Source organism: Populus euphratica, unplaced genomic scaffold, assembly GCF_000495115.2.
Source record: "Populus euphratica unplaced genomic scaffold, PopEup_1.0 scaffold26.1, whole genome shotgun sequence".
In the NCBI taxonomy this organism is placed as follows: Eukaryota; Viridiplantae; Streptophyta; class Magnoliopsida; order Malpighiales; family Salicaceae; genus Populus; species Populus euphratica.
This window is the reverse complement of record NW_011499896.1, coordinates 537,620-550,420: the sequence shown is the minus strand read 5'-3', so window position 1 is coordinate 550,420 and position 12,801 is coordinate 537,620. Positions and strand designations below refer to the sequence as shown.

The window sequence follows — 12,801 nt, the reverse complement described above, 5'->3', positions numbered from 1 at the left end:
AATCTTTTTTGTTTTCCTTCGTTGATACTTTGAATGTTATGTTATTTTAATATCTGTGTTAGTAGTAGGTGTGTCGTCATCAGAGTTACAATGCAATGCCAACATCTCACCCTTTCCCTTCCCTTCCCTTCCACTCTCTCTCTCTCTCTCTTTTTTTCAAGTCCTGATTATTAGTCGGCCTATTTTTTTCCCTTATTCTCTCACCTGGTCCCTCAATTTTTATATTAAGTTAATCTTAGTTCTATTATTATGATTATTTCATCAATTAAACTTGATTTTATTTAAGCTGGGAAAAAGATGATTTTTAAATTTTTTAATTATTTGGGTTATTTTATTTAAAAAACAACAAATAAAATGATCATAATAATAAAACTAAGGTTAACTAAATAGAAAATTGACGGATGAAATGAAACAATGGGCTAGGAAAAAAACGAGAGAGAGAAATCTTTGTGCCCATGTGAGTTGTGCATGTAAAACTCGAGCATCTCGAGTTGCATTCAAATTGTGCTAATCTCTAAATAATTTTTTAAAATAAATGTGTTAATTTAGAGAAAAAAAAAAAAAAAACCGTTGTGTTACGGGGAAAAAACTCAATTTTTACCACGTGTAAACTCCTCAGGAGAATAACAAGAAGTCAACGTAACGACAATCGCTTTCACGGTAGGCCATGGGTAAGGATGCCTCTGCAGGAGGCTGGCTGTCCACCGATCAAGATCTTCTCCGTTTGAACTCATGATCGTAAACCGTTCAGTTGTTTTACCACTGCAGCTTGGCCTCGAAGCTGATTCAGACAGCACTGCCACCCCATAGTACCATCTGTCATCATGTGCATTGAAAGTGAAAGATTCATTAATAATGCATCTGAGATAACATGTTCGAAATGATTCCTCCTTTTATATATATATATATTTTTTTTTTTCCCCCCAGTTAATTGCAAGGAAAAAATTATGACGGTTTGTGCCCATGTGAGTTGCTTATTTTTTCCTTTTTCCAGAGTTACAATGCAATGCCAACATCTCACTCTTTCCCTTCCCTTCCATTCTCTCTCTCTCTCTCTCTCTCCTTTTCACGTCCTGATTATTAGTCGGCCTATTTTTTTCCCTTATTCTCTCACCTGGTCCCTCAATTTTTATATTAAGTTAATCTTAGTTCTATTATTATGATTATTTCATCAATTAAACTTGATTTTATTTAAGCTGGGCAAAGGATGATTTTTAAATTTTTTAATTATCTGGGTTATTTTATTTAAAAAAAAACAAATAAAATGATCATAATAATAAAACTAAGGTTAACTAAATAGAAAATTGATGGACGAAATGAAACAATGGGCCAGGAAAAAAAAAGAGAGAGAGAAATCTTTGAGCCCATGTTAGTTGTGCATGTAAAACTCGACCATCTCAAGTTGCATTCAAATTATGTTAATCTGTAAATAATTTTTTAAAATAAATGTGTTAATTTAGAGGAAAAAAAAAACCGTTGTGTTATGGGGAAAAAACTCGATTTTTACCACGTGTAAACTCCCCAGGAGAATAGCAAGAAGTCAACGTAACGACAATCGCTTTCACGGTAGGCCATGGGTAAGGATGCCTCCGCAGGAGGCTGGCTGTCCACCGATGAAGATCTTCTCCATTTGAACTTATGATCGTAAACCGTTCTGGTTTTTTACCGCTGCAGCTTGGCCTCGAAGCTGATTCAGACAGCACTGCCACCCCATAGTACCATCTGTCATCATGTGCATTGAAAGTGAAAGATTCATTAATAATGCATCTGAGATAACATGTTCGAAATGATTCCTCCTTTTATATATATATATATATTTTTTTTTCCCAGTTAATTGCAAGGAAAAAATTATGACACCACACGAATTTTTTCCTTTTTCTTTTTTACATTTTCTCCGGTGAAAGTGACAACCAGAAACCGAGGAAAAAAAGAAACCGGCACCACTGGTACATGCTTATCCTGTAAGTTGCTTATTTTGTGTTTGTAAACGTAATTGATAAAATTTTTAAAATATATTTGATTTGAAAAATTATTAAATTAATATTTTTAATGTGTTAATATCATAAATAAATAAATAAATAAAATTATTTTTATTTATTTTCAAACAAAAAATATTTTTGAAAAACATACTCTGAGAGTAGTTAAAGTTGTGTTTTTTTTTTCAATACACCATTCCAAATACTTATTTAAATAAAAGAAAATTAAAAAAAACCTGAAAATTGATGTGCTATAAAATAAAAGAGAATAACTATCGGAAAAGTAAAATAACAATAACTATTGTTGTTGGGTATTACTGCTGTGTCGGAAAAGTAAAATACCAATACGGATGAGTTTAAAGTTTAACAGCATCTGCATTTTACAGCATTGGAAATTAGTGGTGTTCATGAGTCGGTTAGTAACTATAATTTAATTTATTAAAAAAATAAAATTCAGTGGATTGAACATATTGAATTGAGTTAAATTTTTTATGGATATTATAGATATTTATGGTTAGAGCATATCAATTCTTCTATTCATCGAACAATTCAAGAAAAAAAAAAACTCTCAAGAGCATATAATTATGTGTTTTTAATTATAATTGATATCACAATGTGTTTCACCGTATCTCAAACATATGGTTAGCAGTAAACATAAAAAAATGACACATTCAAACATGAGATAAAAAAATGATATATATAAAAAAACAAGTAAGAGAGAAGAGAAAAGGACAAGGAAAATATTTACATGAATATTAGAATTACTCACTATCTAAATAAAATTACAAGAGAAAAGGACAAGGAAAATATTTACATCAATATTATTACTCACTATCTAAATAAAATTACATGAGTTAAATAATTTTTAAAAATTTCAACTTATATCCAACCTATAATATTTATTTATTTAATTTTTTATTTATTACTTTTTATAATATTTATCTTAATCAAGTTCAACGAATATCAAATAATGTAAATATTAATATGGAGAGATAGCTCAATCATTTAAATTTTGGATTTATTTTTTAATAATATGGAGAGATAGCTCAATCATTTAAATTTAGTTACAAATTTGAATTTTTTTAAGATTATTAAAGATTTACATTGTAATAAATTTTAAAATTTATGTAATTAATCAAAATATATTAAAGTTAATTCAAATACTTATATTAATAATAATATTTTAAAAACAAATATTACATCGTTATCGTTATGCAAACCAACCCACTTTTTGTTACTAGAAGCTGTCCATACACTTTAAAAAGGGGGTTGCGTTTAGCAATGTTAGATAGACCGTTGACTTCTGTAATCTCAACTCATGTGCACATGGACGTAAGGTTGTCGGTTTCATGCGAGCTTGCTCAAATTTTTATTTTTTAGTTTGATCATTTATTATTAAGTTATTTTATAGTTTAATTTATTTCACATTTGCTTGAGATTATTTTTTATGTTTTATTCATGTAAACAATTATTTAATTAAATAAATAATATAATTTAAAAAATATAGTTATTCAAAATAACTTAGTACATAATCTATACTGAGAAATTAAATATATTAATTTTAATTACTTTTTGATCAAATAAAAATAATAATTTAAGTAATTAGATAAAGATGAACCATGATTAATATTTTTTACATATAAAAAAACATATTAAAAATTTATATATTTAATTTTTTAACTAAAAAAAATAACTCAATGTACAAAACTAATTATTCATATTTCTCCACATTATTCTCTTCTCACAATAAATTAAAAGAGTTGAAGTAACCATTTTCGTCGAGCCCAACCTTCCATAAGAGGGACTGTTTAAAATTACAATAAATATATATATATATACACACACTTTAAAAAATTATTTTTAAAATTAATATATCAAAAAAATTTAAAAAAATATATAAAAAATTTAAAACTAAAGAATTTAAAAAAATAATTAAGATCGCCGCCCTTTTCTTTCCCGCACCGCTCATCCAACGGCCAACCTTTAACTACTCTTCACGTGTCTTAATCTCACTCGACATCCTCCTTCTTTTACCATAGGTAAAATCTAATCTCATCATCCAGTCACTCTTTAAAAAAATCCAAAACTCACCCACTCTGCAAATCTCGCTCGGCAGCGTTTGCTCAGGCTTTGATAATGTTGAGAAAGGCGAATTCGTTCCCGGAGGAAGTGCTAGAGCATGTGTTGTCTTTTATCACAAACGACAAAGACAGGAACGCCGTATCGCTGGTGTGTAAGTCGTGGTACGAGATAGAGAGGTGGTGTAGGAAGAGGATATTTGTAGGCAACTGTTATGCGGTGAGGCCGGAGATGGTTATAAGGAGGTTTCCGGAGCTCAGATCGGTGGAGCTCAAAGGAAAGCCGCACTTTGCGGACTTTAATTTGGTGCCTGACGGTTGGGGAGGTTGTGTTTGCCCTTGGATCGCGGCGTTGGCTACTGCGTATCCGTGGCTGGAAGAGATTAGGTTGAAGAGGATGGTGGTTTCAGATGAGAGTTTGAAGGTGATTGCTAAGAGTTTTAAGAATTTTAAGGTTTTGGTGCTTTCGTCTTGTGAGGGTTTCTCTACTGATGGACTTGCTGCCGTTGCGGCCAATTGCAGGTTTCTTACTTGCTGCACTCTCTCTATTTATTTCATTCGCTCCTCTTTGAGCTGTCTGAACTCAAACCCAGTTTTAATTTGTTATAGTGATTTTGGTGATTATTCTTTTAATTTATGATTATTGGCACAAAACATAACTACATGATTAAGAAAGCAACTTTATTAAGGATGCCATCATTTTCAATGACAAGGACAGTGATGAAGTGCTAATTTTGTACCAAATTACGCTTTTATCAGTTTTCTTTCTCTCACACCGTGGTTGAACTTGTTTAAACTTCTATTATCGTAGTTTTTATTATTAGTAATTTAGTAAACTTGTTTGCAGGAATCTGAGGGGGCTGGATTTGCGAGAGAGTGAGGTGGATGATCTAAGTGTGCAGTGGTTGAGCCGCTTTCCTGACTCGTTTACATCACTCGCGTCTCTTAATATTTCCTGCTTGGGGGTCGAGGTTAGTTTCTCAGCTCTGGAACGCCTGGTAGGCCGGTGTCCTGATCTGAAGATTCTTCAGCTCAACCATGCTGTGCCCCTTGACAAGCTTGCCAATCTTCTTCGCAGTGCACCGCAACTGGTTGAATTGGGCACAGGTGCTTACTCAGCCGAGTTGAAGCCTGATGTATTCTCAAAACTGGCAGGAGCTTTTTCTGGGTGTAAAGAACTGAGGAGCCTATCTGGGTTTTGGAATGTTTTTCCAGGTTACCTTCCAGCAGTTTATCCTGTTTGTTCTGGCTTAAAATCACTCAACTTGAGGTATGCTAATATACAGGGCGCTGATCTCATTAAGCTTGTCAGTCAATGCCCAAGTCTGCAGCGCTTATGGGTTAGTTTTACCTTGTAATTTTAAGTTCTATCATAATTTTTATTTCTGAATACCTCTTCCCTTGTACACTTGGCAGGAGGCACAATTTCTAGAAAAGCTAGAGTTTATTGTGAGAGCTAGATGTTTGCTAGCTCATTTGTCAATTTTTGCTTTCAATTTTTTATATGGGTATCACTTTAATTGCTGTTGCAGAACCATGCATGGATGTTGCTTTGCATCTATGTGACTCAAGTTCCGGTTTCTTCTTTTTTATTCCAAAAAAATAGAAACAAAATCCTGCTGTTTTTGTTCTTAAGCTAATAATGGGCATGAATGCAGGTGCTGGATTACATTGAAGACATTGGACTCGAAGCTCTTGCAGCATGTTGCAAGGACCTGACAGAGTTAAGGGTGTTTCCATCTGACCCATATGGCGTGGAACCAAATGTGTCCTTGACAGAAAGGGGCCTTGTCTCTGTCTCTGAAGGCTGTCCCAAGCTTCATTCAGTTCTGTACTTTTGCCGTCAAATGACTAATGCTGCCCTAGTTACAATAGCAAAGAACTGCCCAAGTATGACTTGCTTTCGTCTTTGTATTATTGAACCACGGGCTCCTGATTATCAAACACTCCGGCCTCTGGATTTGGGTTTTGGAGCCATTGTTGAAAACTGCAAGGATCTCCGGCGTCTTTCCCTCTCAGGTCTATTGACTGATCGCGTGTTTGAGTATATTGGAACTTACGCCAAAAAGTTAGAGATGCTATCTGTGGCATTTGCTGGGGATAGTGATCTGGGACTCCACCATGTGTTGTCTGGGTGCGAAAAGCTTTGCAAACTAGAGATAAGGGATTGTCCCTTTGGTGACAAAGCTCTTTTGGCCAATGCTGCAAAGCTGGAGACAATGCGATCCCTTTGGATGTCTTCTTGCTGTGTGAGTTTTGGAGCATGTAAGCTGCTAGGTCAGAAGATGCCTAGGCTCAATGTTGAAGTTATTGATGAGAGGGGACCTCCAGAATCGAGGCCGGAAAGCTGCCCTGTTGAGAAGCTTTATATATACAGAACCATTGCGGGGCCTAGGTTTGACATGCCTGGATTTGTTTGGACAATGGATGAAGATTCTGTGTCAAGGTTTTCTTGAAATGTCTTTTATTTGATCGAGCTGCCTCTTCTTTCAAGGATCGATACCCTTGCCTGTAGACCTCACAGGCTGTAGTGAATGAATACAGCAGGTACATGCACTCTATGCTATACCAATTGTTTCGCATTTTTCATTTTATCCAGCTTCATAAAATTGCAGCCCCTGATTGGATGGGATCAAGGTTTGAAGGTATACTGAGGCTCAAGAGCTCTCTTGCCATCCATTTATAGTTGGCTGAGCTATTGGATGCTGCTTAAAGAATAATAAAGAGATGTTGTAGTATGACGTGTCAATCAAACTTGTTAAACTTGGATGGTGAATCGTGTATCCTATTTGCAGACTTTTGCATCTGGCAGCGGATAAAAAAACTGGAAATAAAAAATTCAATCTAAAAAAGACGGGGAAAATGTCTTGGGTTAACTAGCGATCGGGTCCTATTTGATATAATACTCTTTTTTTATATATATAAAAAGTATATTTTTCATTTTCATCTAACCACGCCAATGAGTTTTTTTTTTTTTTTTGGGTAAATTGTAAAGTACACCTAGAGTTTCTTTAAATATTCTGACATGCAATGTTGATGCATTCAACTTTTCCTACACTTGAAGAGTTTTTAAGCCCCCCTTGTCCTCACTGTTAAATTTACAAAGTCAGTTTTTGCTTTAAATGCAATCAAATGTACTCCCCCGCTTTATTATGGTTGCCTCGAGCATGTTTGGAAATCAGAGTCGAATGGTGTTTTTTTATTTTTTATTTTTGTTAAAAATTATTTTTTTAATATTTTTAAATTATTTTGATGTGTTAATTTTAAAAATAAATTTTAAAAAATATTTTTTTTTGATATATTTTTATATAAAAAACATCTCTTCACAGTTTACATTGCAGCTATGTTTTGAATTGAATTAGATCTTATTATGAATATATTAAGTGATTTAAAATTATTTAACATTATCATAAAATCTAATGTCAACTTTGAAACATCTTAATTCTATTCCTTGTGTAGTTCTTGTTTTAAACTTGCGTAGCTTGTGTTTTAAATTAAATAATTTGAGAGTTGTTTTAATATGATTTGTTTGACAAGAGATAATATATATTTTTGGTACAAAAAAATCTTCGAGGATGAATAAGAAAAGAGGATAAAGTTGACATAAATAAAACATCAGTATCTAATTTAATGTAATGTTTTGTTAAGTTTAATCTTCAACGTGAGAATTATCTAGATATAATTATCTAGATATGAATTAATTAATTTGGTTGATTTAAAGAGAACTTGAGTTAAAAGTAATAAAAAACTTAAAAAAGATTTTGAGATTGGTTTTTTATCTAGATCGTATTTAAAATTAAATTAAATTATATATGAGTTGTTTTGATATAATTTAATTAATTTGATTGATTTAAAAATATTCTGAATGATTGTTGAAATAAATTTAATAATAAAATTGAGAAAAAAATAAAATTAAAAAAGGGGAATGAAAAAACACGAGGGGTTGAACTGAAAAAAAAATTTAATAATAAAATTGAGAAAAAAAATAAAATTTAAAAAAAGGAAATGAAAAAACAAGAGGGGTTGAACCGAAAAAAAAGAGAGCCTCTATAAAAAAGAAAAGTCTAATTAAAAAAAAAGGCTTAAAAATTTAAAAATAATAATAATAAAGTGCCTTACGAACACCATAATGTTTTCCACATGTTATAGATATATTAGCTAATCAGGCTCACTTCTTACATTGAATTTAAGCAACCTGTCGTGTATTGAGCTTGTGTCTTTATCAATAACTATCAACATTATTGTTCAATGAAAAAAACTAAAAAACAGAACAGCGCAGCCCAAAGCAGAAAAATCAAAGGGTGGTCCCGTATATGGATAATAAGGCTAAAAAAATATTGGTGAAATAATAAAATTTATTTATTTTTTAAATAAAATAACATATTTTATATGTTGTGATTAAAAAATATGATATTTATAACTTTTTATTGTTTGGAACAACAATGTTTAAAAAATTGTCAAATAAGTTGTATACTAGAAAAAAAGAGAAAAATAGAGATATATTGAAATTTTGATTACGATACCATTAGTATTATAAAAAAAATTTAAATAGAATTAATCCAACTGAATCAATAAATATCACACAACAATGATCTAAGTGTATCACACTTGTTAAAAATAAAAGAGCCACTTTATTACTTTTAAGTGTCAAATGTGACAAACTAAAGTTATTGTTAGACGATGTTTAGGAGTGCTTTTTAAAAGTGTTTCTAAAAAATTTTAAATTTTTTTTTTTGAATTAATACATTTTTGATATTTTCAAATTATTTTAATGTGCTGATCTCAAAAATAATTTTTTAAAAATAAAAAAAATATTATTAACATATTTTTCTAAATGAAAAACATTTTGAAAAACAACCACAACCACATTTCCAAACATTTTTAATGGCCTTCCTTGTTGTATGGGATTTATTCATATCAAATTTTTTTTTATTGTATTGTTAATGCCATAATTAAAGTTTAAATATGTCCCATGATTTATTTATTTTAATTTCTCTTTTCTTTTATGAATCCATTTCATAGGTTTTTTAATTATCAATATTATAAATAACGACAAGTTATGAATGTTGTATTTTTTAACCATTATATGTATAAATTGTATTATTTTATTAGTTTTTTTTAAGGTGTTATTTTTCTAATATTTTTTAAAAATCATGTTAATTCTAAAAAATCGAATAACAAGTCAAGTGAAAGGAAAGAAGTCATCTATATCTGTGACGGCCACACGATCAATATATTTATAATTATCATCTTGTGTTATATCCTCTGTTGCTATGATTATGGCTGAATTTGACTATTTCACCCTCCGGGCATCATGAAATACACTATCTAGTATGATGTTTGTATGCCCCCAAATTTAAAAATAAATTACAAGGATAATTATTTTGATTGAAGATGAACATTTCTGACAAAGTAACTTAAAATTTTAGATGAGATAAAATAATAAATTGGTATGTGAAATATCAACTCATTTATTTTATATTATGAAGTAACCTGTGCAAAAGTTATTTTGACGTGATTAAGTTGATTTGTCAGATTTAAAATTAATTAAAATAATTATTAAAAAATATAAGAATGAAATTTAGAAAAAAAATAAAATTAAAAAAAAAAGGTTTGGAATCAAAAAAAAAAAAAAACTTAACTGTTGAGGGTAATCCCGCCTCTCAATTCAAGAAACCACCCTTAAGGGTTGAGTTCTTTGTAAGAGCAAATATGAAAAGAATAATTATTACTGAATAAAAATATAAGAATGAAATTTAGAAAAAAAATAAAATTAAAAAAAAAGGTTTGGATTCAAAAAAAAAAAAAACTTAACTGTTGAGGGTAATCCCGCCTCTCAATTAATTGAAAGAAAAAACCTCTACGTGGGTCGACCCTGCGCTAATAACCAGTTCACATGGGTTTAGATCAATTTATTAAAATTAACAAATTTTACTGGATTTTGTAACACCAGATTTACTTTAAGTTGTGTTTTAAAATATTTTTGATTAAAGAATGAATTGAAATAACTTTTTAAATTTATTTTTAATATTAATATATTAAAATGATTTAAAAAAATTAAAGTAAAGAAAAGATTTTGTTTTTGTTTTTCAAAAACAGTTTCTAAAAGTGAAAAAAACGTGTTCATGTTTAGCTTGAAACCGACGCTGGGGGTGGTTCCGGTTTGAATTACCGGACCCCAAATACCATTGGCTAGCTTCGACTTTTCTGGAGACATCTATCCTCCAAAAAAGCCAGCCTCTATGAACATTTTCCACGACGACTTGACTTTAATTGGAAATTAAACAAACCCCGATTGATACTTCTGCATTCTCTATTATAAAAATCAAAGAAAAGGAAAAGCCAACATATCCTTCTTGCATCTGCGTTTCTTTTCTATCTGGGAAAAGAAGAGAGGATTCGGGACCGTGTCCCAACTGTCGAACATGGGGAAGGTTGTTTGCTCAGAATTTCATGCAGATCATGGCCTTGATCTCGATTTCACGGGACTTCTCATGGCACTGGTCATAGCTCTTGCCCTCATGGCCATTTGTATTCCACCTCCTCGGCGAGCTTTGGTGCTGTATCGCGTTGCTTGAAACGGTTCTCCTCTTTGCAACTCCAGCCAGGTTCCTCGGCATGTGCGAGTTTGTCATCTTAATCTTGCTTTCGCGGGCAGGGCTGAAGAATTTGGTTCTTTGTACCTGGTTAATCATGTAGTACTGTTTTCGTCTGCTCAAACGACTTCGTAATTGTTTATTTCTAGTGTTGTAGTTCATGCTATTGCTATGAGATTGTGATAATACCACGATTAATCATTGGAATTTTGAGTAAACAGAGTACTTTGTCTTGTGATTCGATTAGAATGAAGTTAATTTCCTGCTATCATCTCATCTCAAGCAATAACACTAAATACTCGGAAACTTCACCAGTTATGTAGTCAAGTGAACAAGCATGGTACAAGCGGCCAAGGCAAAACAAGAAGACATGTCAGGTCATCTCTTCACTAGAGATTTTTGTCAGTTGAATTTTCATTGGAACCTTGAACTAACTGCAAGAGATGCTCAATCCTGTACTTCATAACAGGCTGACCATGACGGGTCTTCTTGAACATCTTCTCCCTCGCAGCTTTTCTACGGGACTCAGACCTTTCTCTTTCTTCCTTCTTTGCTTTTAGAATCGCCTCTCTTTCGATCTTTGCCTTCTCTTCCTCTTCACGCCGCTTCTCATACAATTCTTTCAAGCTATTCTTGCTCCTCTTATTCTTATTCATCATCTTGCTACCTTCCCGATTTTCATTCTCAGCCTGTAAAAGCAATTGAAACTGTAAATGACTCGTTCGAATTTGACTTTCATGCCAATCTTGAAAGCAATTATACACCAAAAACTGCACTGAAAATTTTCAATTTCTAGAACCCATTTGCGCTGCATTTCTAATCAACAAGACATAAATTCTCACTAAATCACACTAAAACAAATGGAACGTACAGTGAAAATCTCAATTTTCAATCTAGGACACGAGCCCAGATTGAAGCTCTATAATCATCTAATAAATTGTAAGAAGAACACGATGAAATACTTTGCAATGATGGTATTTATTAAAACAAACAAGATATTTTCGGCGAAGCAAAAAAAAGAAAAAGATAAGATTCAGGTCCAAAGAAAACGATCTCACACCTCTGATGGTCTTACATCCGAAGGGATCTCATTCGGCTGATGTTGTTGCTTCAACTTTTTCTTAAACTTGCTCACGTACTTGGCATTCTTATAAAACTCCCTTTGCTTCTCTGATGCAAAACAAAGAAAAAAAGGTCAAAAAGGAAGAAAAAAAGCAGATCGTCTCACATTTCATAACAAAATTGAAAACATCGAACTAGCCCAAGTATACGTTCAACATCTTCTAAACGTCTTATTTAAGAACAAAATATGTCAGAAAAAAAGCAAATCCACCAAAGTTGGGAGCTTGATCAACCATTTTCAATAAGCATTAAACAGAACCCAACCATTTAATTGAGAAAAAAACGATAACTATACATACTTATAAGGGCAGGATTGGAGAAGGAGGAGGAAGTGTTGGCCTTGGCATTAACGAAGGCTTCAAGAGAAAGACCGGCGGCTCCTCCTAATCTCTTCATGTTTTTCTTCCTTTTGTTCATCATTGATTTTGGGCCATTGGTTTTCTCCTTATCGTCTTCTCTATTGCCTGGATTTTTCTTCTTCATTCTTCAATGATTTTCCAGAAACCCTAATTTTGCTCCTCCGCTTTTGTCACCTCGTCGTTCTAAATTGACTTCTGACTCTCTTTTGTCACCTCGTCGTTCTAAATTGACTATCTGACTCTGGCTCAACGCTTTCGGCAGAAGCGTTGCCGTTTAATAGGATTCGGTCGATGCAGTTGAAGTTAGGGTAAATTTCAAATTTCTCCACAAAGTTTATGAGGTATTGCAATAAGACCTTGAAACTTTGTCCTGTTTTAATACCCCCTCCAAGTTTGAATTATTTTCGATTTTCCCTTTACAAACTATTCTTGTCTCAATTAACCCCTAGATATTTTTATAAACATCTCCATCAAACACTCTCACACACACGCACAATCATGTTCCAATTTTAAAAAATGGCCTCAAGATATATGTAAGAGCTATCCATATACCACATTAAATCCAATAATTAGTATTACCACCGTCCTAAAGATATATATATATATATATATATATATATATTTGTTATTTTTTTGCTTTAAATTATTGGTTCTTGAGCTTTGTAATTTT

General features: G+C 32.1%; 2 protein-coding genes across 5 annotated transcripts; one reads left to right on the top strand and one right to left on the bottom strand.

The window, feature by feature from the left end:
• The first annotated feature begins 3,933 nt into the window (after positions 1–3,933).
• On the top strand, positions 3,934–6,935 carry LOC105132044 (protein TRANSPORT INHIBITOR RESPONSE 1). 2 transcript variants are annotated; one of them, XR_843532.1, is made up of 4 exons: positions 3,934–4,576; positions 4,902–5,394; positions 5,713–6,601; positions 6,670–6,935. XR_843532.1 is itself a non-coding variant. In XM_011035309.1 (3 exons), the coding sequence occupies exons 1-3, from the start codon at positions 4,113–4,115 to the stop codon at positions 6,508–6,510; spliced, it is 1,755 nt and encodes a 584-aa protein (XP_011033611.1). In that variant the 5' UTR covers positions 3,934–4,112; the 3' UTR covers positions 6,511–6,935. The 2 variants fall into 2 exon arrangements, 1 of the variants encoding a protein (XP_011033611.1); XM_011035309.1 differs by having other exon boundaries at positions 5,713–6,935.
• A 3,892-nt stretch (positions 6,936–10,827) lies between these two features.
• Positions 10,828–12,434, bottom strand: LOC105132043 (rRNA-processing protein). Of its 3 annotated transcripts, XM_011035307.1 has the most exons (4): positions 12,345–12,434; positions 12,072–12,305; positions 11,711–11,820; positions 10,828–11,339 (listed from the first exon to the last, which is right to left on the bottom strand). In XM_011035307.1, the coding sequence occupies exons 2-4, from the start codon at positions 12,253–12,255 to the stop codon at positions 11,040–11,042; spliced, it is 594 nt and encodes a 197-aa protein (XP_011033609.1). In that variant the 5' UTR covers positions 12,256–12,305; positions 12,345–12,434; the 3' UTR covers positions 10,828–11,039. The 3 variants fall into 3 exon arrangements, with proteins under 3 accessions (XP_011033609.1, XP_011033608.1, XP_011033610.1); XM_011035306.1 differs by lacking the exon at positions 12,345–12,434 and having other exon boundaries at positions 12,072–12,330; XM_011035308.1 differs by lacking the exon at positions 12,345–12,434 and having other exon boundaries at positions 11,726–11,820; positions 12,072–12,330.
• Between the last annotated feature and the right edge of the window lie 367 nt (positions 12,435–12,801).